Here is a 25,827-nt window from a genome sequence, read left to right as displayed (position 1 = left end):
GAATATTCCAAGACCTTTCATCTCAGCCGCTGATCAGTTCCACATAACCCACATCATCATCCCTTCAGGTTCCCATGGTTATGCAACACGAGAAGAGGTGTTCCAGAGAAGCAAGACAGAGAGGGGCTAGAAGCAGAGCAGCAGCCCCTGCACACTGCATTCGGTTTGCAGCAACATCGCTGCTGTTTGCTGCAAACTCTCTCTCTCTTTCTCTGAGACCAAATACCAGCGTGTCTGCCAGCTGAATGGTATTAACGGCAGAAGTGCGCTGTTCCCACTCCATATCCCTCTCCTCTCAATGATTCCCTCCACTATCTCCATACGCTCCCCAATTTGTTTTTATTTCACATACTCAGCCTCCAGGCACCTTCTTGTCTCTCTCTCTCTCTCTCTCTCTCTCTCTCTCTCTCTCCCTCCCCCTCCCTCTCCCTCTCCCCCCCCCTCCCCCTCCCCCCCCCCTCTCTCTACCTCGTGCACTTTCTGCATTGCTGCAGTAACATCCAAGAGAGAGTGTGAAATATTAACATTGCTCGCCTGGGTGGTAAGGGGGAGGGAGAGGGCAAGAAAGAGATAGTGGAAAGGCTAAAAGAGAGAGAGAGAGGGATGGGAGGAGAAGAGGAGAGTCTTCCATCTAGGGAGCAGCTTAAGTCGTGGTGGGTGGTGGGGGCGAGTCTCTCACTCAGTGATCTGCAGTGCAACTGGAGGAACTGGAAGTCACCATCTCAGCTTCATCTGAATACAATACTACATCAATAAATAGCTTTGGAAGATTACATGGAATTACTACACATGCGAAACAGCTACACAATGAGGAAACAAGACTGCTAAATATTCTGGGAATGTTAGAACCACCGCCTTTGGCATGCTCCAAATGATTCTCACACACAGGGACACTTCCTGTAGAAAAGCGAAACACTGTTGGATGACAACACGTTCAAACCTGCCTGTCTCTCACTCATTCGGTGGAAAATGGCCGGTCATTTAAGGATGGAGGGGAATATTAAATGTCTCTTGTGTGAGGACTATTTATCTGAGCCAACAACTCTACCATGTGGACACAACTTCTGCGTGGAGTGCATCGAAAGGTGTTGGGACATGGAGGTGTACACGGGAATCTACTCTTGCCCCCAGTGTAAGAGGACCCTCACCAGAAGGCCCAGCCTGAGCAAGAACACGGCTCTGGCCATCATGGTTCAAGAAGTCCTTGAGCTAAGGAGTAAACTGCCGGGGGTTGAGAGGATGAAGATTCAGGTGAGGCAGTGTTAGAAGTTTTGCCGTTTCTGAATTCAATTGAAACCGAATTGAATCCATTCAACACACATGTCGCATTTTGGCAATATGTCAGACCAAAGGAGTGGGTAAAGCAGGAATAACGTGTTCACATATGAACAACCCACTCAGTTAGCACTTGTTGAGTGAAAAACAGAGCTGTTTCATCGATACTAATTTGACCTGTTCCACTGAAGCAGTTATTTCAGAAGGTGGTTATTAAAGTTGTTTTTGTACAAATAAAGCGTGATTTCACTGACACTAAAGAAAGACTGAAGAAACAGACAAAAGAGAGAGAGGAGGACCTGGAAAAGCTGAGAAGTGCAATGATATCCCTCGAGGTGAGTGGTGACTTGTGAATGTCCTTGACAGGTTAAGAAGCATCAATATTATCAGTGGCCACATAAGAGGTTCATCTCCCCCCAACCACAGAAATCTGCCGAGACAGCAGTACTAGACAGTGAGGGGATTTTCGATGAGCTGCTGCGCACCTTGGAGGAAAAGAGAAGGGAGCATCGAGAGCACATTAGAGAGAGGAAGAGAGCCATTCTGAAACGGGCAGAGAGGGAGGAAAAGCAGATCATCGGACAGATCTCCATTCTGAGGAGGAAAGACACTGAGCTGGAGAGTCCTGGTCCCCCTGTGCAGGACAATCCACAGTTCCTTCAGGTAGGGAGCACTGAAGGTGCCCTCAGAACCTGCTGCTCAAACATGATTTATTTGACTCTGTCAGAAGTGAAAGGGTTGCACATGATTTATCTGTTCGCCTCACTTTCTGTTTTTCTTACAGAAATTGCAAGACATCAAGAGCCTGCTGCAACAAGGAAAACAACCCCCAGTCATCACAAATAACAACCATTTGTTTTCGTTTGTTAAAACCGACATGAACGATTTGAGAGTTAGTGTAGTGGAAATATGTGATAAAGCCATCGAGAACATTAAACAGCAAGGTGCATGTATATGATTACATACATATGATTTTTAATGATGACATTTTCAAAATAGTGCATTTCATTGAAGAGGAACATCTCAAGGTCATGTCATGGTTTCTAATCAAAGCCATTTTCATGTCTCCACAGTTAATGATGTACATATTCTACCCCCACCAATGGTCAAACCACGCACTAAACCAGGTAGGGTTTTTAGGTTTGTAGACATTTAAATACAGTACATCCATATTTCATAACCTAACACTTAAGCATTTGAGGTTCATTACAGGTCAGTAGTTCCTGCATAACTCTGTGGTTTCCCTACTTCAGCACTAGATGTCAATAAGAAGAAGGTCACTGTAGTCAGACACGTAGATCTCAAAGTCCCAGATGAGGATCACATGAGATATCAGGTGAGGTGAAGTCTTAAAGTCTAATGTTACTCAGCAAGTTGCTCTGATCATTTAGAATAAGAATTAAGATTGAATTAAGATTGCTTGACCGGATTTAGAAAATTGAGATTATATGTGCCCATGTATTGAATATGTGTCAGTTCTTTTAAATAAAAGCTCTGACTGAAAGAGGAACAGGTTCAACCAGCCTTGGCAGGGATGTGCCACTGGTGCGTGTCTGATGTGACATCAATAAGGAATGTATAATATTTATGAGGGGTGGGGAGGAAACACAATTGTAGCAAACAGAGATTACTTTGTAGATCCTCACCTAAGTAAAAAAAATCCGTGAATCAGTCACTGCAAACATATATTGTGTATTACAATGATTCTGTTTTTATATCAAAACCAGAAACTTGACACATGAACATATTACATGTCTTCTAATACATCTTTTGTTAACAGGTACCAGCCATACCCCCAAGAGGTAAGACAGAAAGTGGTTTATAAATGTAAAAAAGTAGGAAATCTTTCTGAATTGTTTTGAATTTGACAAAACCCTTTTGTATTTTTAAGAAAGGGAATCACAAGAACCTCTAAACAAGCCAAAGCCTCCACGTCTCGTAGGTGAGTCTCACCTCTCTCTGGTGTAAAGCGTCTGCTCAAACATTGGCTGAAGACCAGACAGACATCAATATTAGTGAAGACAGTTTGGGTACAAATGGCATCACTACACGGCATATATATTTGTAATGAGAAAAAGCAGACCTCAAAACCCTGCATTTGATCCCCAATTTTTAATGTTCAAATAAACTTCCACAGCAAGGTCCCAGTCAACCATATGGCATGGACCAAGAAACAAACCCTGTGAGTATGCTACTTCAGCCGAGATCAGGCAGTCAAACACCATAGGTGCTAATATAGTACAAATCTGAGTGTATTGCTCACCAGTGTTGCTTTTGGGGTTAAATGAGAGTTTGAAGACATCCTCCTAATCCCTGACATATTGGTACCCCCACAGTGTACCAGACAAAGCTTACGGACCACTCTATGACCAGAGAGGACTTGCTGCAGTGTAAGTCTTCCCACTACAGACACAGTTCTTTGACACATATAATTCATAACTTTGACCATAGATAATTCAAAGTCATGAAGTCTATTTCAAATCAAACAAACTACATGACACATTGAACACCTTGACATAAATGTTGCTTACTTTGATTTTCCATCTGCAATTGTTTAAAAAATGTGCAATTTTAGAACACAGGTGTACAAATACTGACAGGACACTCTGTATAACGCCATGTGTGTTGCTCACTCTTCATAACCCCCCCCCCCCCATCTACCCACCTCAGACACCTGTTCACTGTCACTGAATCCTGAGACAGCCAATCCGTCCTTACAGCTCTCTGATGGCAACAGGAAGGCGACGTGGAGTGGGCAGCGTCAGCGAAGGTCAAGCCTCTCCAAGGCGTTTGAGCACTGGGAACAGGTGCTGTGTGTGGAGGGCCTGGTCGGGCCACGCTGCTACTGGGAGGTGGAGTGGAGGGGGAGGGGCGTCTTCATCGGTGTGGCCCTGGACGGACTCTGCCGGAGGGGTCGGGGCCTGGAGTGCGGCCTTGGGCGCAACGCCAGCTCCTGGAGCTTGCATTGTGCCGACAGCCAATGCACGGCCTGGCACAACAACGTCGAACATGAAGTCAACACCCAAATCTCCTCCCCCAGGATTGGTGTGTTCTTGGACCAGCTGGAGGGGACACTTACATTCTACAGCGTCTCCAACACTGCAATGCCGCTCCACACGTTTACAGCCCAAAACTTACGTGGGCTTCTCTTTCCTTGCTTTGGCGTTGAGAAGGAATCCTCTGTGAAGCTTTGTCAGCTGGAGAAGAAGTAACTCTCCCTACACAGTACTGCAGGAGCACTCACAACACCAGAGAGGTGCAGTTTGCATCAGAAGAGTATTACTTTTTTCTTATTCTGCAAGTTACCAGTTTGGAGACTGGACTGTGACTTAGCACATCAATTGTAGGCCTATATAGTGACTGTACTGAATGGCTGCATTGTGAAAACCTGTTTTTCTACACAAGGCTCACATGATGTACTGCACTTTAATCTTCATGTTTTGCGGTTTGTTTATGTGTTAGCCTGGTTTGCACAGAAGCATTTGCATCCTCTAATTACCTTCATCCCGCCGCGGTCTACTTACGGGAAGACAGGAAGTAATGAGCCCTGGAGGAGATCCAGATATATAACGAGGCAGGCTGGAGTTGAAGATATCTTCCCTGAGAAATGACATCTGAGGTTAATTCAAAACACAAGCGCAAATAATTGACAGTGCAGTTTTTTATTTTCATATATTTTGATACTTTATTAATCCCGTGAGGGGAAATTAGGACTCTGCAATAACCCATTCGTTGGCAGTGAACACACACACACACACACACATACACACACACGCACACACACTAGGAGCAGTTAGAAATTAGCACACACAAACTAGTGAGCACACACAAACACACACACCGGAGCAGTGATGGGAAAGCACTGTTCATTCATTCCCCCACCCCATTTTTTTCCTGCCAGTCCAGGGGACCCAGCGACCCCTCAGTCGCAACAGACAAACCAAACAGGATGATTATGGAGTAGAACAGCGGTAATGTGGAGAGAAATTCTTATAATCTCTCATGGTTTCCTGAAAGATAACTAAGTGTGATAGATTCACAAATCATACAAAGGCACTAATTACCTAGTGGTTCCAGATGAGACAAGGATCTGGCTTAAAACCCATTATTGCAAGGCTTTTAAGACACAGTATAAAGCATACAGTGGGACAGAAACATTCTGCTTGTAGTTTATGAAACCCTGTCTGTGCAGAATAAATCATAATATATCAGCCATAACATCTATTTCAGCTTTCTCCTGCTAACACTTAGTCTCCATTCCAGAATATTCCATAAGGGTGTTTGCTTTCCTGCAGGCCTTGAATATCAAAACATAAGCAAATCCATTAATTTTGGTTTCTTTATTCATATTTTGTCCCATTTACAAAAACAAAAGTGATTTCTATATACATTAATTACCATATGAACACAAGGTTAAAAAAAAAAACATTTCTGCACATGCAGCTTTTAGTGTATCTGAGATCAAGTGTTAGAATACAGTCACCTCCCATTACACATTACTACACCTTCTGCAAAAGGCAACTAAATATATATATTTAAAAAACAAATATTACAAAAACTTAATAACAGCAAAACAAAACAACTAATGCTCCATCCCATGATCATTTAACAGATGTAATCCATCATTGGCCAGCAATGTGCAAACACTCAAACTGCAGTATACTGGGAAACGTCTCGTTATTGTCCTGAGATTTCAGATCTTTCTAGTCTCGTCTCTACGCCATCTTCATTATGTGGAATCATCTTCAACTTTTATACTTAGCAGTCACATCAACAAAAACATCATCACCACCACACCCCATGTCCAGTGTGCAATCAAGTCCACTCACTCAACATATTTGCAAGGGACTAGAAAACAAACTTGAGAAGTAACAAACAAAAAAAGAGCAAAGTAAAGAGAGAAGTCAAAAGACCAGAACAGCTGAACACATTCTGGAGGAGGTTTACATGGAGTTTCCATTTATTGTGCATCATTGCTAACCTGAGGTGTAATATCTGTTTTCAAAGCAACACCACAGAAAGTTTGGGGTCTGAAAGATGGGTGAAAATGACACAGAGCCCAAAATAGCAAGCGAAGAAAACACTGTTGAGACACATTCAAGATATCATATGGCGCACATCCACTGACATTTGTGGTTTTCGCATATCTCAGAACACTCTAAATGGAAAAAAAATATGACAGCTTCCTCCAAAGCCGGGCTACAAGGCAACATTTATAAGCATGTCCTAAATAAACACACACACTCACTCCCGCATTCACATGCTCTCTCTCTCTCTCTCTCTCTCTCTCACACACTCTCTCACACACACACACACACACACACACACACACACACACACACACACACACACACACACGGAGCAGTCTTCTACATTGAATTATTATGTGAAGGCCACCATGCTGTCAAGTGTAAAATGCAAACAGCCTCTTTTATACCACTTAGCCATTTACTTCACATGCGCCCTAACAACTTCTCTGGACATCCAAGGAATGCCAGCTGTTCCCTTCTCCTTATGTACCTTAACACGTGCACACAACGGCATTATTGCACTGGCAAAAGGAGATTATAATGGATGACGACTACCAAGTATAACCCTCTGGTCTCAGCCAGAGATGTATAGTGCCTATATGTGGACATACCTGAATGCAGAAGAGGATACTAAATGATATGCTCATGCAATGTTGTTAAAGAATGACAAGCACTTGTCAGGGAGGCCATGTGGACGTAGAACATATTCATTCCCTACATGTTTAGTCACTTGGGATAAAACTGCCAGGCAAATTCATTAATGTCAATGTAAGCACCAAGCTATGGCTGGGTCACCCTTCGGGTCATTTGTCATCAGATTCCATAATAATTCGCCCCCGTGACCAAATTTCATACCTCTCACCACTTCTGCCTCTTCTGCTTAGCACAGAAATGCATTTACCTTCAACAAAACTGTGCCCCTTCATCACACCAAAAACGATGGCTACACATCAAAACCTCTTCCAAGTGACGGTCAACTAAAAGTGTATCAAATATCTGCCACAGTGTTAATATTTTAACATGTATTTCTGCCACACTTATAGTGCAGTATACATGCAGTGCAGGAGACTGAAGTGAAGTACCTCAATATGTTACATACTAATACATAGTTACAGATCACATCATATACATAATGCTCAGACACTACCAGCAGCCTACTAATGTGATTCCTAATCCCACTGGCATTGATTGTGGTGCCTTGATTTACTTTACCTTCGCACGAAAGATGCATCCGTCATCGCACTTTACCATGAACTACTTAGTGCTCAATACTCCACACTCCCCAAGCAGAGGGGAGTAATATGCTAGCCTGATATGGTGAATAATTATCTTTAAGATCTAACGTGAGCCAACACACAACACCCCTATGCAACTATTGCTCCCCATTCTGCCCCTCGTGTCTCTAGACAGAATTACAAATAAACCTACAAAGACATACAAATGTTTAGAAACACTGAAATGCTCTAAACCACATTCTCTGTCTGTCTCTCTCCCTCTCTCTCACACACACACTCACACACACACACACACACACAACCTCACACACAACCACACACAGCATCACCCAGTTACTTCAAAAGAAGATACAAAAGAGAACGTTAAAAGAAATGTGCAATCTTGCAATTAGTTGTATGCAAGCATATTCTCTCATTTTCTTCTCTCTCCTTAATGTTTATGTGTCTGTGGTATGCCCAGTTTGTCAGATTAAAAAAACAAAATTCTAGCTGCTTTAAAAAGCAACACAATCCATCACCATTGTGGCACACCTCATATGCAGACCTTGTATCCACGTAACAGTCTAAGCTGTAAACTTTCTTGCAGATTCACTCACTGCGCAAACCTCATCGACTACCAACACTTGCAGACAAGTAGGTACTGAGTGTAAGATGGGCATCACGTGAGGTAACAATATTAGCTAGCAGATAAAATAAAGGGAGAAGGCAGCCATACAGTATGAAAGCCCTACAACAACTGGACTCCACTGTTCGGTATCTTGTCAGTATTTCATACATGTTGAATGTACATATATACACTTAGGTGCAATTAGGATGGTGGTTTAGAGTTCAAACATGACCTTGACATTTGTTCACCGATTGGTGCACGATCCCTGGTGGCACAGAGGGTGCGTGTTCCTTCAGCCTCGTGCCCCCTCGTCCCGAAGCAGTAACGTTAAGCAGAACATAAGCCTGAATATTTGTGCAAGGCAGAAGTGTAAACAGAGTCCCACCCAGAGCCGCATGGCAGCAACGCCAGCAGCTGCGACTGCACACTTCAGAAAGTCCTCAGGCATCGATCCGTACTCTGGCCCAGGGTGGTACCGTCTGTGTGTGTGTTTGTGGGGGGGGGTCTGGTGGCTGGGGCGCTGAGGGCCTCAGCACCCACTCAGCACCAGGGCTCTCTCTGTAAGCGGCCGCGGTGCAGGCTGTCGCTGCGCTGCCACGCGCTGTGGATGAGAGCCAGCGCCTCGCCGCAGCGCTTCTGCACAGACGGCTCGGAGATGGTCTTTCGCGGCAGACACACCTGCGGGGGGGGGGGGCAAGGGGAGAAGAAGGCTTATACAGAGAGCCATTTAAGATCCTCCACTCTTGAATGAATTTGATGACTACAACACAGCATCCATTAACTGTGAATGACAAAACACTTCAGCCTTAGTAACTTTTCTTTTACTAAATTCTCTTCCTAACTTCTCCTTAGATTACTAAATCACTCTACTAAATGTAGTGATGACTACTACTGTACTGTACTAACTTAAACAGGTGGCATGAAAAAAGGGGGGGGGGAGGAAATAATGGCTGGAGGTTACCACTGCCAGTTCTACACCTGAGTGGGACTTCATTGGGAGCGCAGGGGACTGTTTTTCACGCTCACCTGAAAGATGTCTTTCCATGCCCTATCTAGTGCCTCCAGGAAGCGGTCCCTCTCCTCACAGCCACTGAAATACAGAACCCAGGGAGGAAGGAACTTGGCCCGATCCACAGAAAACTCCTACAGAGAGAGAGAGAGAGAAAAGAAAGAAAGAAAGGCAAAAAAAAAAAAAAATAGAAGTGTCAGAAAGCCATTTCTTTTAATTCCACAGTGCATTTTTTAAATGAGCTGACAGCGTGGAGTCTTACAATCACACAGTATGCCTTATCATCCTCCAAACAGACAGCGGTGACATCACACAGCTCAGCGGCGCCCAGCGAGCGGAAGAAACTGGTCTGACAGTCCTGGTGGCACGTCAGCAACCTGCTGGTTGTGACCACAAGGCAGCACGGGATGCAGGGCGAAGGTGTGACACCTTGTGGAATCACCTGAGAACACCGACAGACCAGGGACGGAAAAAAACACAAAGCAACCAACGTTAGGACACGGTTCAGCCTAGTCCAGCCAGTAAACATTAAGACTGAGTCACAAGACAATGAAGGGGGCTTTTGTGTGGAATGCTAATGCTAGAGAAGGCGTAGGAGGACAGACCGGGGAGAGACTGTGTGGGGTCTGCAGCTTGGCGCATGTGGACACACAAGCAGTATGACAGAGTTTTCATGTACTGCCGTCCTCTTTCTTCCAGCTGTTCCGACTCATACAGAACCGTAACACTGAGGCTTCAGACCATGAGCATACAGGCTTCCAGTAACTGAAAGGACTATTATACAGAGAGCATTTGCATGCATCTCCTCTTAGGCCGCTCGCCATAGTGACATAAAATAACTGCTAACAAAAACTTTGGCCTATTATGTAAATATCATGGCACTGGCACCACACAGCTCATCAAAAAAACAACTGACAAATGTTTTGAGTGCACAGATGTAATATGAACTAACTGATGGTGAAGGTGCCGGGGGTGCACCAGCGATACGGACCCCTTTGGAGACCGACTGGCAGAGCAGCTGCATCCATTCGGCCATGTCCTGCTCGTTTTCGGCACTCAGCTCGAGCGGGGCGCGGTCGGTCAGGATCACCTGGAAGGCGTGCGGCCGCTCGGTGCTGTTGGACCGCCGGCAGCCCCCGCAGTGCTCCCCGCTGCGCAGAGGGACACACACACACACACACACACACACACACACACACACACACAACACACACAACACACACACCACACACACCACACACACCACACACACACACACACACACACACATGGAGTTAGACTCAGCGCTGACTGAACACGACATGGGATTATCGGGATAAAGAACAGCATTGTTTGTGGTACCTTATGACCATAAATGAAGGAGGGATATATTAAGCATATAATGGTGGAGGAATTAATATGTAGGGAAATGGGGTAAGCCAGATGATATATAAACATGGTGACAGTAAGAAATTAAATCTACACACAAAGACAATCTCACCCCATGGTGATGGACAGCAACGGGGTCACGTCAGTCTTCTCGGGGTACTGGTACAGGATGCCGTTACTGCGCAGATAAGATGACATCATGAGGATGTATGCCTTTAACATACAACAACACTGAGGGCCATCACAGTGAGGTAAAAGAACAATGAATCACCCCATGAAGTATTTCCAATCGGCACCACCGACAGGACAACCATGAGATGGGTTTGTCTAACTTTTCATTTAAACTCATTAGCTGCTGTGTGCACTGGGCAAACCTTAAAGCTGTTATACAGGAAAGGCTTATGCCAACATTCGGTTAAAGCAACCTATCTGGCCAGGCTTTTTTGCTTGTTTGTGAAATACCACAGCGACTACACAATGAAAAGACATAAATGCTAATCCCGTAAAAACAAAAACAAGACATTCTGGTGCCAGGAAGTGCTATGTATGGCATCCTTCAAAATACAAAACAGAATCTTGTTTGTTTTGGTAAACTGCTGTGAACATTATGTTTTCATGTAATTCTGTGGTGAATTCTTCCAAATTCCTTGCAAAACTCCTCAGTTGACTTGTTTTGGTCATGTTGTTTTTGTACTTCTCCCTAGATGATCCCACTAAGCTCCTAGTGAGGTTGCGGTTCTGGGTCAGCCAATCTAACGCTGCAAGTGTTCCATCAGCAGATTTTCCCTCCAAACACATCTTGATTGGGTTTGCGGTGTGTTTGGGGTTGTATGTTATGGCGCTAGAAGAGTACGTTTTTGGCGCCAGTTGTATTCTGGAAGGTAAGACACTATCTCCTCTGCATTCATTTAATTTATTTTATCTGAATCTTATAAACACGGCCACCCACCCCACCTAAACAAACAGCCACACTGGAAAAGGAATGTCATTTTCAGCCAATTTTGCCATCTTTAAAAACAAACATTTTCCAGGTTGTAAGACATATTGTCACTGGTTGTACACAGGATATATTGTTATTTTGTAGACTACACTTAGCTTACTGTCTTTCCATAATAATCAATTCCCTTCCTGCAATCTGCCCGTGAGACTGTTATGGCTCTTTGGTGCCAGACGTCTCTGCCAGATGCTGAGGAGGCACCAAACTGCTTCCATCTCCTACCACAGTGCCGGATTTTTTAATTCTCATTTGAGGGTGTCCCGCAGATACAGAAGTGTGCCCAGTTTTCTCTCATTTCTTAATGACAACTTGAGCACCACATCTTGGAACACGTCAGAGTTGGGTAGGCTATTGCTCACTGACTCATCGCTGATGCTAAACTATTTCACCCCTAAACTCACATGGCTCAGCTGATTAATCGCTTATTGAGCTGAATCAGCTCTACTAGGGAAGAATGTCTGGAATGTCTCGGGAGTTTCCAGGCAAGGTTTTAGTACGAAACCTATGCTCTTCCAGCCACCAGCTCCATTTTTACATTGATTTCCTCTACATTCACATGCATTCTACTGTTTAATGAAAAACTAAATAAACTATTGCTGCCCAGATAAAGAAATTCAGCATTTTGCACTTTTGTGCTGACGGAGAGCAGCAGCTGTTTGCAGTCTACCTGAGCGCCAGGTAGCAGCTCTTCCACAGCTCCTTGCCCAGGTAGGTGCTGCCGGCCCGGTAGAGCAGGGGCCCTTCCTTGATGCTGCCCGATTCAACAGAGCTAGAGGGCTGAGAGGCCACGCCCATGTCCATGGGGTCCTCCCAGTGCACCAACGAGTACAGGCAGATGTTGACGTCAGCAACCTGTGTAAACAAACAGCACACGGGAGAAACCCTCACTGGTTGGCTGATAAAGCTCAGTTATACATCAGACAAATGAGAAGAACTGTATTTTAAAAGATGAAAACCTCCTCAACACATAAGCTCCATCTGTTTGTTCAATATAAATAGCTTTGGAGTTTTGGAAAATTGTACATTTGGAAAAGGCATTGTCTGTTTAAGGTCAAACACACTATCATCATGCAGTGTTTACATTAAAATCAAAACTAACTGATTTGCCTTGCCCTCTGCACAAACCACGCTGAGAGAGGAGAGTGCAGCAGCCCACACATACCTCACAGTGGGTTTCCTGACACACAAACTTGGTGAGAGCCAGTTTCTCCATGGTGGCATCCGTGAGAACCGAGGGGTAGGGAGGCTCTCGACAGCCGTTTATCATGGCCGACCTCAGAATGTTAAGAAACCAGCTGTGTGTGTGTGAAAATGTATGTGAAAGGGTGTGAGAGGGAGAGAGAGAGAGAGAGAGAGCTTTGTTAGATATTAAGTATTATTTACTGTACTGTAACATGATAATAAAATTGGTGATAAATGTATTGTCATGCCAGTTCCAACACTTAATTTGAGAGATACTGACAGCAAAGTGGTGGGGGAAGGGGGACACAGAGAGAAAGAACGAATGTGCTACATTTTCATACTATGACATTCTAGCTTGAGAGGGAGTAAAGCAAGTACAAAGGTAAATGCAAACTAAGGCCACAGTCAAATCTATTCTGCTTTCTTTACAAGAGTGGTGATTCACTGCTTGAATGGGTAAGATGGTGTCAAGAGAGAAAAACTATCTTGAAGGCTGTTCCAAGTGGACTGAGATAAGGCACGTTAAGAACCTTCCGATAAGCAACAGGAAACCAACGACGAGCTGAACATGATAACACACTCACACAGTCAAGGATGAATCTCCTGTATCTAGCAGAAACTGTCTTCTCCTGTTTGTGCACACCAGTGTAACTGTCTGCTGGTCCAACCCCACCTGGAAAGAATGAGAACGTGCCATCCATTCAGCAGCGACCATCTTTCTAATGTAGGCTAAAGTAAGTATCATTCTGAGTGTTACTTATTACCATTAAAAAATGATTTGCTTTTCATAAAATACTATTTGGCACAATCCAAATACACACAATATAACAACAATAAAACAAATATACACAATGTCACAACTCACAGAGACATAGTCCAGCTCATTGTATGACACAGCTTCTTCAACCATATAAGGCTTCTCTGCAGCCCCTGAGGAAGAGAAACAGAGAGAGGGAGGAAGAGAAACAGAGAGAGAGAGAGAAAGCAAGAGAGCAAAGAGACAAAAGACACAGTGTCAGCAACTCATGCCTTTTGTGTGACTTGAGATCACTGAGATTGTGTAAACGATCACACCACGTTCCTCAATAATATCAATAATGTGTACGAGCGGGAAAGTAATCCAACGCAAAGGTGTGCTTGAGCGGACGACGTGCTGTGGGTGGAGGCTCACCTTTGCGCAGCAGATAGATGTAGCAGTCTGTCAGCAGCAGGTAGAGGGCCTGAAGGTCCCCCTCCATGTGTCCCGTGCTCATTCTCGCCATCTGGAACATAACGAGGCCTTTCAGACTAACAATCAATACAGCACCAGCAACCCCCAACGCAAGAAATGCTCAGTCAACAGACCATATGGCCACACTGTCAGTAGAGCCACTGAGAAATCCAACAGCTTACCAAAGTCCTACATGAGTATACGAATACAACACATGGCTATGACAGTCTGTTTTAAACTGTGCTTTTCGAAAATAGTAAAAAATGCTATCAGTTCTGAGTTATGGATACAAAACTACATTTAAACTACATTTGACATCCAAACTGTGAAATCGAAGTTGGCCGTACCTTAAAGAGTTGCTCCTCATTCTCTCTGAAGACATGAATCATGAGCAGGAGCAGGTGATTGTTGTCCACGCTGTTGGAATGCACAAAAACAAGGCTCATCACTGTGCCCAAACTCACAACAAGCTGGGCTTCATTATATCCATCACTGAACGGCGGAATGGCATCTCACCTGAATTCTGCTGGATGGGAGCACTCTGTGGGACTGGGGTGCTCCTCGCCCTGCTCCTCATCCTCTTCATCAGGAGGAAGTCCATTCTCCAGAATGGGGGCCTCCTCTGCCCCTGTCTCCTCCCCCTCTATGGCGTGGCTGTGGGCGTGCTGTGGCGCTGGTGCCTCTGCCTCTCCCTCAGCCTCATGGCCACCAGGAAGAGACGGTGGCTGGCCATCCCCTGCAAAGTCATGGTAGCCACCACTTGCGGCAGCAGGGTCCGGACTGTGAGGGGTAAAGCAGTAGAAGTCTGCGGGGGCCGGGGGGGCCTGCAGGAAGCTAGGGCTGTGGGCCAGAGGGCCAGGCTGGCCCACAGGGTCTGGTGGCTCACCCCCCGAATCGTCCCGAAAGGGCTGCTGCAGGGGAGGTGGCGCCGCTGCTTTGGTGCCGGGGTGGCCGGACGAGCCTCTCCTCCCTCTGCCTTCGACCGCGTCTTCGTCCACCCCTTCCTTTTCTTCCTCCCCTCTCTCCCAGCTCTCTCGATCCAGGGTGCCGTTCAGCCGGTCCATGACGTCACACAGGGGCTGGCCCACACTGTCCATGGAGGTGTCCGTCATCTCGGGGAGCCGCAACAGGGCCTCGGGATCTTCTTCATCTCCGTCTTCCTTGCTCTTCCTCCGCGTAGTGTCTGACCCCAGCCCGTCCTGGCCCTCGGAGGCACTCCAGCTGTCTCCAGTATGGGGGTCTGTTTCCTGACCCCTCATGGCCCCAGACAGATGTCCCTCCTCAACCTCCCCCAGTTCTGCAGAGGACATATTCTGTATGCTGCTCACAGAGCCTGTGGACTCCTTCCCACGCCGCTTCTTGGCTGGCTTCCTTCGCCGGGCCAATCTGAGGCGACACAAATAATAACACATTCATTCAACCGATACATGCTGTCAAACTCAATTCATTAAAATGCAATGCACACAAGAAACCAAACTGTCTCTATTAATTTTGTGTCCAGGGACTGTTTGAATCCCCTCATTAGGTGTTTAACCAGACCCGACAACTGAGAGCCATGCCACCAGATCTGACCCATTAGAGAGAATAAGTGTGTATACGATAGGCTACCTGTATGCGGCCCATGCAAGCAAAGCTCACCGGATTACTTCCAGTTCGGTGCTGGTGCTCTCGGTGTCATCGCCCGTGGCGGCCTCGTGCCTGCTGTGCACCGGCGTCACGTCGGCCGAGGTGTTGGTGTCCGAGTCCTCATTGAACGGGTTGTGCCGGAAGGTGGGGCTGTGTGAGAGCGAGGTGGTTCTGGACGGGGGCCCCGTGGATCGGACCACTCCGGAGTCGTAGACCACGGTTTGCGGGTCAGACACGGTGGAGCGGGGTGCGCTAACTGGGTCGGTCAGGTCCCCCTCTAGGTAAGCAGAGAGGAGACACGTGCTCAAAACACAACATGGCTCACGTGAGAGTCTCAGTTTCAAACACACAGGGACATACACTGATGCGCAGTTCAGCACAGACAAACATCAGGTAAAAGCTGACACGGAAACCGTCAAGACCGGATGGGCCTGATTTCAACCATACTGCTATAGCTTCAGATCAGTGTCATTTCACTTAAATAACAACTTGAGAACTACTAACTACTTAAATCAACTTCATTATTCTAGCTTGCACACTTTAGAAAATACGTTTCATTCAATCAAACACTGACACTGACATTGAAGCATATGGATAGTTGGTTGAGCCCAGGCCTAAAACATGCAGAACCAGCGCCATGTGGGTGAATAAGGTTATAACAAAGGCAGGTATTCACAGGGTTAGCGTAGCAGTGGCTGCATCAGGCATTGCAGGATTATTTAGTAAAATGCTGATGCTGCTACCAGACACAAGATTTGCCAACACTCACCTGAATATCTCTGAATCTCACATCTAACTGGACAGTGCTGTTGCGCTGTTTTTGAAATAATCACTAAAATAATATCACTCGGTCAGAGAGCTAACTTGGTTGAGCAATTGGTAACCTCATTTACAATGCAAATGTAATGGCAATGCAATGTAAATGTAATGAAAAGAAGGTACAAGGTATAGCACATACAGGACAACACATAGGCTATTTCAACATAACATTCTCTTCCACCAAACCCCAGACTGCTATACACACCCAGACTGGAATAAATATCTACATTGAAACACCCAGCTGATTCCTAGCCCACAGGCCTCAGTCTGAGTAGCCTTGATGTTGAGCAAACGTTTCATTAGTGTACCATAAAAAGCGACACAGAACAAGGCAGCATGCACTCCTCAACCAGCAGAGGTGTGGCTGTAGACATGTTGTGGGTGGGTGTGTATGTGTGGGGTTGGGAGGTGCAAAGGTGAGGTGCGGTGTGTGGTGGTGCGGGGGTAGGGAGGCATGGGACGGGAGAAGGGGGAGTAACCATGTCCCACCTCCCCAGTCTGCATTTGGCATTGACGGCAACACAGGGAAGATGTCACCGAAATCATAATCTAAAAAAAGGAGGAATAAGACTCAACATTAGGTGGGGAAAAAAATATGACAAGATGAAGACAGGGGAGAAAGAAAAGAAATAAAGAGAATGCAATGAACAGAAAATGACGACATAAAAAGCCGAGTGAAGGTGAAATAACATGTGGTGAAACTAGCCTATGTAATTACCGGACAATGCAGTAGTGAGAAAATGAGCTGTGTGTTGCACTGACATCTAAACCTTTGCATGTGACGCAGTTCCACAACATAACAGTGGCTGCTTACATAAGCTGCATAAGTCAGGAGTAACATAGACAGCAAAACCATTCTTCGCTCTCAAGTTTCACTCTCACTTTCAAATTCCCAAACTGTGCTGAGTGAATGAGTGTGACCTGTATGACATACAGAATGTAGATGAATAAAGAATTGCTAATAAAGGTGAAAGCGTAAATGCCGCAAAAATGGAGAAAAGAGGAGAGCATGGCGGCTCTTACCTTCGCTGGACGGGGCAATGGCACTGTCATCCCACTCCAGATTGGTCGAGGTGAGGGATGTGAAGGAGTGGAGCGACAAACTGTCCGAACTAGGCAACCTCTCCTCAAAGTCCAGAAGATTCTGTGGCTTGTAGTATTCAGGCATGTAGGGGGCTACGTCTAGATAGGGGACATCCTAGAACCGGAAAAGAAGAGGAATAAAAAAACGGTTTTACAAGCTCTACAAATGTAATGACATAGGCTACAAGGTATAATCCGGGAGGGAGACAGACATTCACCTTCTAACACATTCTATTACAAGTGCAATCTAATACTAGAAGTTTTTGTTTTGTTTTGAGAGTCATCGAGTGAACACAGTGAGTAATTATTTTTGTGAGTATGGTAAAACATACCAGTTCTAGGTCAAACCGGATAAACTCCAGTCCAGAGACCAATGTGACAAAAAGGGTAAGGTGGTCATGGCTGCACACCAATGCATTTCTACAGGAAAATAAGACAAGACAATAAGACAGCGAAATATTCAGGAGAACATATATTTATCTATATAAATAAGTTTCTATCTTATGTCTACTTCAGCTATCAAAGCTGGGATTTTCAACTCAAACTTTAAGCCAAATTAACCTAAAGGGCAGTATAAACAATCCTCCCAAATATCCTTCAGGATTAACAGTTTTTTTCGCTTGTGATTACCATGCCCAACCCTACAAGTAACACTGTTAACAAGTGTCAACATGCAACTCATATGACAGTACTCACTTAAAGTAATATTTCTGCAGCAGAGCCTGGTTCTCTTGGAAAAGGCGGAGGTAGCTTTCTAACGAACTCTCGCTGAGGGCCAGGTACAGCCAAGCACGACCTATACAGCAAGCCAGACAACAATCCCATTTAAACCATCTAGCCCCAACAGAGCTGGAAATGTACAGTTAGGCCAGTCTACAATGAATTCAGTCATGCAAGAATACAATTTTTAAAGGAACACAAGTCTGAGGAAATATAACGAGGCAAGGAGCCCTTACTTGTGCTTGTACTAGAGAAAACAAATAATTAACAATCAAACGGCTTCCGTTTGCACTCTGGATCACTAGGAGGGTGACCTTTCAGTGGCTGCCTATGTGACCCAGGGTTGCACCACACAATGACTGCTGGATCAATATACTCTTGCTTTTGCCTTGCAGTGTAATGTGACAGGCAGAACACAGAAGTGCAGTCCAGAGAGGAACACACTCTATGCAAGTGAAATAGATAGGGGTTAGTGCTCACTGCGGCCAAGGTTGGTAGCTATATGCTTGAGCTCCTCTATCTGCCGCACAGCTTCTCTGCGTGTGAAGTGTAGGACAAGGACCCAGTATCCTAAGGAGATGTCCTGGAGCCTTTAACACAAACAGACACACAGAAGCATGAATGGACAGAGTATAAGAATGGAACAAAATGTATTTATATATTCAGTACACACTAGCAGCACAGTGAACTGCACTGCACTGACAACATGCTGTGCATTACATCTGTGGCTATTCCCATGGGAGCTGAAACCATAACTCTGGTACATGTTCTCAGTCAAACAAGGCTGGCATTGTCTGTTGTCTGCATTCATAGCCCAAAATCTCATGTCATATTTTACTGTCGCACAAATGAACATACATGCTGTTTGAACTACCAGCAGCCTTACCCATAGAGCAAGGCATGGTCCAGGTGTTCACAGAGGCGTTGTAAAACACGGTCATGGTTACGAATGGCTGGGGTTTCATCTTCGCAGGCAGCAAAGTAACTCTGCAGCTGGAAAGAGTCAGAGTGTAAGGTTGAACATTCATAAAACGCTATTCGAATAGACGAATAGATATGACACGAGATAAAAAATATATATGTATCCCTGCATGAGATAAATATAAATATGTTATATTTATTTCATGCAGGGGGTCAAAAAGGTTATAATGATTGAAAAAGAAAGGGTCTGATTTTGAACTACGGATTAGCAATAATAAGCGTTTGACTCTATCAGCTTTTGTGAACCCACATAAATTCCAAGCACCTGATAGTCATGTGACCTCAAAACTTGGAACAGGAAACGTCAGAAACACATAAAGCAGAAGTAGGTCGCTATGTCAAAAAAAGCGAGGGAAAAAGACAAAGGCATCGCAGCACTGGTACCATGTAATACAGTATCGGGAGTGGTACTAATGGGTCACAGATATGGTCGATATGGCTTAAATGACGTTATCAGTATTGGAATATATCCAGTACATAAATGACATCAGAACAAAATGTACGCTGCTGATTTCAATTGACCAGGTCGGGAGCTCTTGCAGTAGTGTGCCCTGGCGCCCCAGAAAGAGCAAATATGCCGTTAATAACGACAATTGGTGACCACAATAATGTATCGACTGTTTCAAGCCACACGTTTCAGCCTAAATGAGTCACTGACTGCGGTAAACAGAAATGTAGCGACGTTAAGATATACTGACGGTAGCATGCATTCTGAGGGAGGCAGTGTTTACAACAGTCACTGTGCCGCATACAAACAAGAATGGTTTAGGAGTTGGACGAGGATTTAAAAACAAAAAATGTATAGACAAAATTAATGATGAAAGCGACCACATGTTATATATAGAGCATAGATGTCGTGATGTAATTGCGTCTTTTCCAAAACATTGTCAACATAAACACGGGAATAGCTAGTTGTTCCCGGTGGGTTGGGGTGTTGTTTCTCAACCCGAAACAGGCCCACTTTAGACTGATCTTTTCCTCTCTACAAACCACGGTTGAACTACAGACATGCTCGCTGAATTATTGAAAACATTAATTATCTGCTTGGTGGGATATAACTTACCTTCTTCACCGACAGAGAGATATTTTCCAGTATTCGGTCTTTGACTTTGAGCTGATCCATGACTTGGTCTCCTTGGCCGCCAGCGGATGTCAGCTGATTTCCAGTGGATAGTGCGTCTGTGAATTGGACACTATTCGTTGCTTTCACTAGCTACAATGAACGCTGTCCAGCAAGTCTACCCACGGTTGTCATTTATGAAGAGGTTTTCTTTAAATAGGCTACCTACAAAACTGGATGAAAGTCTCAATTTTTTCCAAGTTCATAGACAACTAGAACGCTAACCAACTGTAAATTACCAACTTAACCCTGTAGTGTGGCAGCTGCCAAAGCAGACCGAACGAAGTAACAACTAGTTTTAAATTCATTGCCAACCTTACACATCAGCCCATTCAGCCTAAGTGCTTCTTGATTATTGGATTTGCGTTGGAATTTCTTTCCCATTCCGCTGAAGTTATGGGTCAGTACAGCTGTCCACTTTTGTTGCAAGCATAAGCAACCTCGCAGTTAAAATTAGCAAGTAGTTTGTCAGGGGAGTGTAAACCAAACCGAAATGGTCATGAAAAACGGAACTTTTGCTTAACGTTACCAGTCGGTGGTAATAAGATCTTAACTATTACAGACAGGTTTCCAGCAAACACATTGACTAGATAAGCCGACTAGCTCTCTACTACGTTGAAGCGAGTGAACATTATTTGGCAAACAGAAAGACGACACAAACCATTGAGTGTTATCCAAGTTTTAAAGCATTTCAATTTGTTCTGTTTAGCTCGCTAGCGTGCAGACCCAGAACTTCACGCTATCTAACAAGGAATAGCTAATACTAGCTTTCAGTCTGTTCGTCAGTTAGCCTGCGTGAGCAAGCTGATCATGTTGGAACACAAACTAGTATCTGTACGTTAGTATGTTAAGTATATCCTAAAGTCCCAGCGAAACGCTATTTGTTTGCTTCAACATATCCATACCGCAAGCCACAATTGTCTTGGTATCAATGAGAACTAAGCAATAGCAAGCAATCTACATTTCTCAGCCCCTTGCCAGTCAGATGTCAACAAACTCGTGACTAACCGGACATGACATCATCCGATGGGAACACACACAACACATGCATCAAGATAGGGTGGAATGTCAATATTTTTACTGCAGTTTTGGGATTCAAACAATTTTTTTTTTTTTAATACAAACATTGAACATTTTCAATTTTCTATCAGCAATTTCAAAACAGGAACCAAGTAATCAGTGCATTTCTTATTGAATCGGTATCTTCCTCTTCAAAGAAGTCTGAATTTTTAAAACAAAAACACATACTCTCTCCTCACTGACATAAACCCAGCCCATTTCTCAATTCGAAGTATGTGGGCATCCTCTGTTGTGGGAAGAAAACATTATATACACAGTGAGGAAGCAACGATGTAGGTCCTTAATGCCTGTATAAAAACAATAGTGGTATAATACACACTATGAACCTAAACCAGGCACATACACAGGTCCTTTTTCAGTTATCTTCCAGATCAACGACAGCCTGGAAGTTGTACATGACACTCAGCAACCCCTCCCCCCTTTACCCTTACGGTCTTGTCACACACATGGCTTTGACCCCAATTCACCCCAATACTCCAGTGCCTGACTTCCCTTAATCGGACTTCTCTTTTTCTTTCATATGTAGGAACACAACAGTGAAGAGAAAGAGCCCACCCATCATAGAGAAGACACTAGCATAGTACGGGTAAGCAGAAGGGATGAAACGCTCATACTGAGTGTGCTGCAGTGGACGAACAGACACCTGAAAGAGAAGAGAGCAATGCATCATTCAAGGATCATACTGAGACTTGTAGGTCTAGAAAAAAAGTGAGCAAACACTATTCCCTCCACAGTGGACTGCTGACCTGTGTTGAGGAGTACAGGTGTGTGAAGCCCAGCCTGTTGTAGTCAACCTTGAACTGAAACACACCATACACATCTGGCAACTTGAACTGGACGCTGTATTTTCCACCTGCAAAAAAAAAAAAAGCAAGTTAGTCATATTAATACATAAAAGTTTAAAAGAAAGAAAATAAATGGGAGGTCTACAAAATAGTATTGTTCAAGTTGCTGTACACCATTGGGTGAAATACCATTTTTCTTAAGGTAGGTCCTGACGAAGGGGTCGATCCTGACAAACTCCAGCTGAATGTCATCACCATCAAAAGGCACCCAGCGGCCCTCAGACAGCATCTCAATCACAACGCTGTACTCCTGCGAACGATATGATAGTGAGAGATGGTGCACCAGAAAAATACAGTTTGACTTCATCCCCCACACCTTTGCAGATTCAGCTAAAGCTTAGACTCATCAGCAGATGAGTTGTTTTCGCAGACACTCACCACCAGGTCTGTTATGGTGTAGGCAGCTGGTGGGGAGCTCTCTCCAACAGTATGATGGGTGACAGCTCCCACCCTGAGCACGCCAGCCTCCTTAAACACCCAGCTGGACAGAGCCTCGGCCAGCTCCAAGTTGCCATTCTGCTCATGTCTGTGGACAGTTTGTGACCATTAGGAGGTTGTAGGGACACTCACTGAACAACTGAATTCCACCATCTATGCTAAACATTAGCTGCCCTTCATGTGCTTTCGATCCTCACTCACGCTCTTTCCTCAGCTTCCTTCCCTTTTGCCATCCATCAAAATAGAGATGTGAATATTTACACACACTTATATGCACATTTAAATGTACTTAGATGTATGTGCTTGTACTTTAGAGGTTTGAAGAACAGTGCAAAACCATACAAAATATCAGAATTTCTCACACATGGTTAAAAGACATGAGTAAGACAAAATGTCCTCAGGGTTTCAATACATGTTCCAGTCTTATTTCTGGACTAGAGCTTGTTAAATTATAGCTTATTTTTGTGATTTTCTAAAAAAAAATCAAAAGTAAATGACAGATATGTATAGATCATATTCACAAAAGGTTTCAGTTATTGTTTTTTAGTGCCAAGAGTTATGAAACACTGGGCAATGTTCCCCAGAAACGTGCCTTTTTAAAAGTAAAACCATCCTCCTACGTGCCTCCTACACTGATAATGTATAGGATGTGGGACTGCCATCTTTATCTAAATATTAGAGTGGTGGGACCACAGTGAGTGCTCTATGTTCCTCTGGGGCTTAGAGAGGATGAGAGAGATAATGGTGTGATGAGTGAGGGGAATGGAGTGGTGGTGTGGTACCGCTGGGATCCCGATGAAGCCTTCTGCACAGGAGAGCTGAAGAAGGCATCGCTGAAGAAGTCCAGGGAGCCGCTGAAGACCACACGAGCATTATTCCTGGCCTGGAGGCCTGCGATCAGAAGTGTGTTCTTTCCCACAGCGTGAGGGTACTGGTATGGAGGAGAGAAGACATTAAGATTTCAGATCATATTCAACAGGACCATTTCACCATCATATTTTCAACAAAGCATACATGAAGGTGAGGTTTGAAAAAGAGTATTACCTGTTTGATGGGCTGATCAGGGAAGAAAGAGTAGGAGGTGGAGGATCCGGTAAGAATATCCAGCACCAGAGGGTTTTCAGGGTCAGCCACCATGCTAATGAAAACAAGGCACCAGTATGATTGCTACACTGAACAGACCAATATTTCTGATGTACACTCAATATATAGCGTAATCTTGCGAGGATCATTTTTAGTCATGAGTTAACAGATGTAGGCCAAATATATTTTCTAGAAGATATTCAAATATTTACAATACTTCAACCTAACCGAAAAACTAATTTCTATTGGTCAGTTTTTGGAGGGATTGTCTAAAATGGTTGTCCCTGTCTAAATGTTCCATTAACATTTACAGTTGAGTTACCAAGTGAACAGAACAATTATATTTGTGTGATATAACTAAATTGAACTTACCCAACACCCTTGAAAAGGATAGGGTTGGCAGTGGGGTTGCCAACAATAGTTGGTGCTTTGAGGAGGTTCTCTGGATCAGCAACAATTAAAGTGTGCTAGGAAGAGAGAGAGAAAAAAAAACATCGGTCAACAAATGAGATTAAAATGTTCTAATAAGCACTGGCTGTGAACAAACTCAGCTTGACTTTTAATAATTAGTGTGCATGAAGTTCTTACATGGTGACCATGGCTAGTTCTTAAAGACTACCAAGTAACGGTGTTGGCCAGTAGTAAAGGTAAAACTTACATCACCAGGGTCTGACGCATCATAATTATGATGGTCAATGACTGCAGTCCTTTCTTCATCAAACTCAATGCCACATTCGCTGCCAAGTTCTCTTAAGGGGTCACCTGTACAGCAAGAAGGAAATGCAATGTGTAAGCGCTGACCACTTCATAACCTGCTCGGTAATTAACACAACAAACTAGAGATAAAATGAAAGTCTCCACTTCCATACCGATGTCTGAGTTTGCAGCAACAAGAACATTTCCGCCTCCATCAATGAAGGCTGTAATGGTTTCTACGTTGATATTTCCGCCGAAGTCTGAAAAACAGACAGGATAATTAAGTATATAATGCTTCTGAAAATCAACCAAATTGTTTGCGTTCAGCGATTCAGGTTTCTTCTTTTGCAAAAGTCAGACACACTCACCTTCCACTGATGGGGAGAAAAGGATGAGATGGTCATACAGAAACTGGCCATATTTAATGAGAGACAGGCTAGGATCGTCGGCAGTTTTGAATGAAAGGTCGAAGCCACGGTCTGCAAATTAACAGAGAAATCAGATAGGTTAGCAGGGATGTCGTCTAAATAAATGTGTATTGGCCTAACATTATGTCCATTCCCTATGGAGGAGCATTAACTTGCTAGTCGGAAGCATGTGATACAATGAATGGAATGACACGTCAAACATTAATAGTAACTGTACAGCTACAAAAGTGTAGACTAGATTAACTCATCATATAATCTCAGAATGCTCCAAAATACCTAATCCACCCCACCATTGCTCAGATGTAGTGAATGACAGATGAATCCTCAAACAGATACTCACCGGCTAGACTGCGGAAGAATATTGAATGAGTGTCTTTGATGTTCGGGTTATCCAACAGAACGAGTGTCTTTCCGTCTCCCAAGGCTACTTGCAACAAGCAGGCGATTGAAGCCACAAACAGCACATTTCTTACAATTCCTCTTGGCAAAGGATGCGCCATGTTAATACTGCGTCTTTTGCAGTTGTAAGCTAAGGAGCGGCCACATTCGTCTGCAGACTGTTCACCCACCGCCATTTTCCCGTTTAGACAACGTCAGCCTAAGAAACTAGGTAACCTTTGGCCTATTCAGATTCAGCCAATCACAAGCGTTCACGCACAACCCGGAACCATGGCATAGCACAGGACGGCTGCTAGCTCGCTAGTCCAGTCTGTACACTATTTCCACACACCACGACACGCCCACTCCCTGGCATGTATCCGTACCGATTTATTTAAATCAGTTCAACAGGCCACTTTATGAAGGCCAGCCACTGTTTTGGAAGGGCGTGCACTTGAATAATGAAACATGAAACCTTACAACAATGTCAATAAAACTAGAAGTAGGACTAACAAGGGCACTGGTCTGATAAAATATGAAAGTTATCATGATTAACGCCCAAGTGAATGTCATTCAGTCTTGCAATATTCAGTGTGAAGGGTTTTAATTGTTGGGGA

At 44.3% G+C, this 25,827-nt stretch overlaps 3 protein-coding genes across 7 annotated transcripts; 1 reads left to right on the top strand and 2 right to left on the bottom strand.

Annotated features, from left to right (window-relative positions):
* Positions 1 to 469: 469 nt before the first annotated feature.
* Positions 470 to 4,487, top strand: LOC105898938 (E3 ubiquitin/ISG15 ligase TRIM25-like). The gene is made up of 11 exons (XM_031565534.2): positions 470 to 1,251; positions 1,515 to 1,610; positions 1,702 to 1,938; positions 2,060 to 2,219; positions 2,349 to 2,402; positions 2,529 to 2,611; positions 3,056 to 3,077; positions 3,167 to 3,217; positions 3,413 to 3,502; positions 3,612 to 3,665; positions 3,946 to 4,487. The coding sequence occupies exons 1-11, from the start codon at positions 970 to 972 to the stop codon at positions 4,485 to 4,487; spliced, it is 1,671 nt and encodes a 556-aa protein (XP_031421394.1). The 5' UTR covers positions 470 to 969.
* A 1,113-nt stretch (positions 4,488 to 5,600) lies between these two features.
* On the bottom strand, positions 5,601 to 21,269 carry plekhm2 (pleckstrin homology domain containing, family M (with RUN domain) member 2). Of its 5 annotated transcripts, none has more exons than XM_031566359.2 (20): positions 20,206 to 21,269; positions 19,048 to 19,154; positions 18,642 to 18,751; positions 18,138 to 18,237; positions 17,774 to 17,861; positions 17,382 to 17,556; positions 16,848 to 16,907; positions 15,552 to 15,816; positions 14,430 to 15,299; positions 14,261 to 14,330; positions 13,875 to 13,965; positions 13,569 to 13,633; positions 13,288 to 13,376; positions 12,684 to 12,816; positions 12,189 to 12,373; positions 10,637 to 10,702; positions 10,148 to 10,307; positions 9,419 to 9,598; positions 9,174 to 9,290; positions 5,601 to 8,825 (listed from the first exon to the last, which is right to left on the bottom strand). In XM_031566359.2, exons 1-20 carry the CDS (start codon positions 20,263 to 20,265, stop codon positions 8,688 to 8,690), a joined length of 3,129 nt encoding a protein of 1,042 aa, XP_031422219.1. In that variant the 5' UTR covers positions 20,266 to 21,269; the 3' UTR covers positions 5,601 to 8,687. The 5 variants fall into 5 exon arrangements, with proteins under 5 accessions (XP_031422219.1, XP_031422215.1, XP_031422217.1 ...); XM_031566355.2 differs by lacking the exon at positions 16,848 to 16,907 and adding an exon at positions 16,309 to 16,371 and having other exon boundaries at positions 10,109 to 10,307; XM_031566357.2 differs by lacking the exon at positions 16,848 to 16,907 and adding an exon at positions 16,309 to 16,371.
* A 49-nt stretch (positions 21,270 to 21,318) lies between these two features.
* Positions 21,319 to 25,443, bottom strand: ddost (dolichyl-diphosphooligosaccharide--protein glycosyltransferase subunit (non-catalytic)). The gene is made up of 11 exons (XM_012826178.3): positions 25,173 to 25,443; positions 24,773 to 24,883; positions 24,578 to 24,664; positions 24,367 to 24,470; positions 24,081 to 24,175; positions 23,670 to 23,763; positions 23,408 to 23,556; positions 22,566 to 22,713; positions 22,317 to 22,437; positions 22,089 to 22,195; positions 21,319 to 21,985 (listed from the first exon to the last, which is right to left on the bottom strand). The coding sequence occupies exons 1-11, from the start codon at positions 25,405 to 25,407 to the stop codon at positions 21,836 to 21,838; spliced, it is 1,401 nt and encodes a 466-aa protein (XP_012681632.1). The 5' UTR covers positions 25,408 to 25,443; the 3' UTR covers positions 21,319 to 21,835.
* Positions 25,444 to 25,827: the final 384 nt, after the last annotated feature.

The sequence above is a fragment of the Clupea harengus genome, chromosome 4 (genome assembly GCF_900700415.2).
Source record: "Clupea harengus chromosome 4, Ch_v2.0.2, whole genome shotgun sequence".
NCBI classification, from domain to species: domain Eukaryota; kingdom Metazoa; phylum Chordata; class Actinopteri; order Clupeiformes; family Clupeidae; genus Clupea; species Clupea harengus.
This window is presented reverse-complemented; position numbering and strand designations above follow the sequence as displayed.

What these genes read in the sequence shown, in the direction of transcription:
- LOC105898938 (XM_031565534.2), top strand. Translation starts at nt 970, where the DNA reads ATGGCCGGTCATTTAAGGATGGAGGGGAATATTAAATGTCTCTTGTGT. An exon ending in ACAATCCACAGTTCCTTCAG is followed by an intron (nt 1,939 to 2,059) that starts GTAGGGAGCACT and finishes TTTTTCTTACAG; the next exon opens with AAATTGCAAGACATCAAGAG. An exon ending in ACCAGCCATACCCCCAAGAG is followed by an intron (nt 3,078 to 3,166) that starts GTAAGACAGAAA and finishes TGTATTTTTAAG; the next exon opens with AAAGGGAATCACAAGAACCT.
- plekhm2 (XM_031566355.2), bottom strand. Translation starts at nt 20,265, where the DNA reads ATGGATCAGCTCAAAGTCAAAGACCGAATACTGGAAAATATCTCTCTG. An exon ending in AGCTACCAACCTTGGCCGCA is followed by an intron (nt 18,238 to 18,641) that starts GTGAGCACTAAC and finishes CTTGCTGTATAG; the next exon opens with GTCGTGCTTGGCTGTACCTG. An exon ending in TCCCATCCAGCAGAATTCAG is followed by an intron (nt 14,331 to 14,429) that starts GTGAGATGCCAT and finishes GCATTCCAACAG; the next exon opens with CGTGGACAACAATCACCTGC.
- ddost (XM_012826178.3), bottom strand. Translation starts at nt 25,407, where the DNA reads ATGGCGGTGGGTGAACAGTCTGCAGACGAATGTGGCCGCTCCTTAGCT. An exon ending in ATGCGTCAGACCCTGGTGAT is followed by an intron (nt 24,176 to 24,366) that starts GTAAGTTTTACC and finishes CTCTCTTCCTAG; the next exon opens with CACACTTTAATTGTTGCTGA. An exon ending in ACACCATAACAGACCTGGTG is followed by an intron (nt 22,438 to 22,565) that starts GTGAGTGTCTGC and finishes TATCGTTCGCAG; the next exon opens with GAGTACAGCGTTGTGATTGA.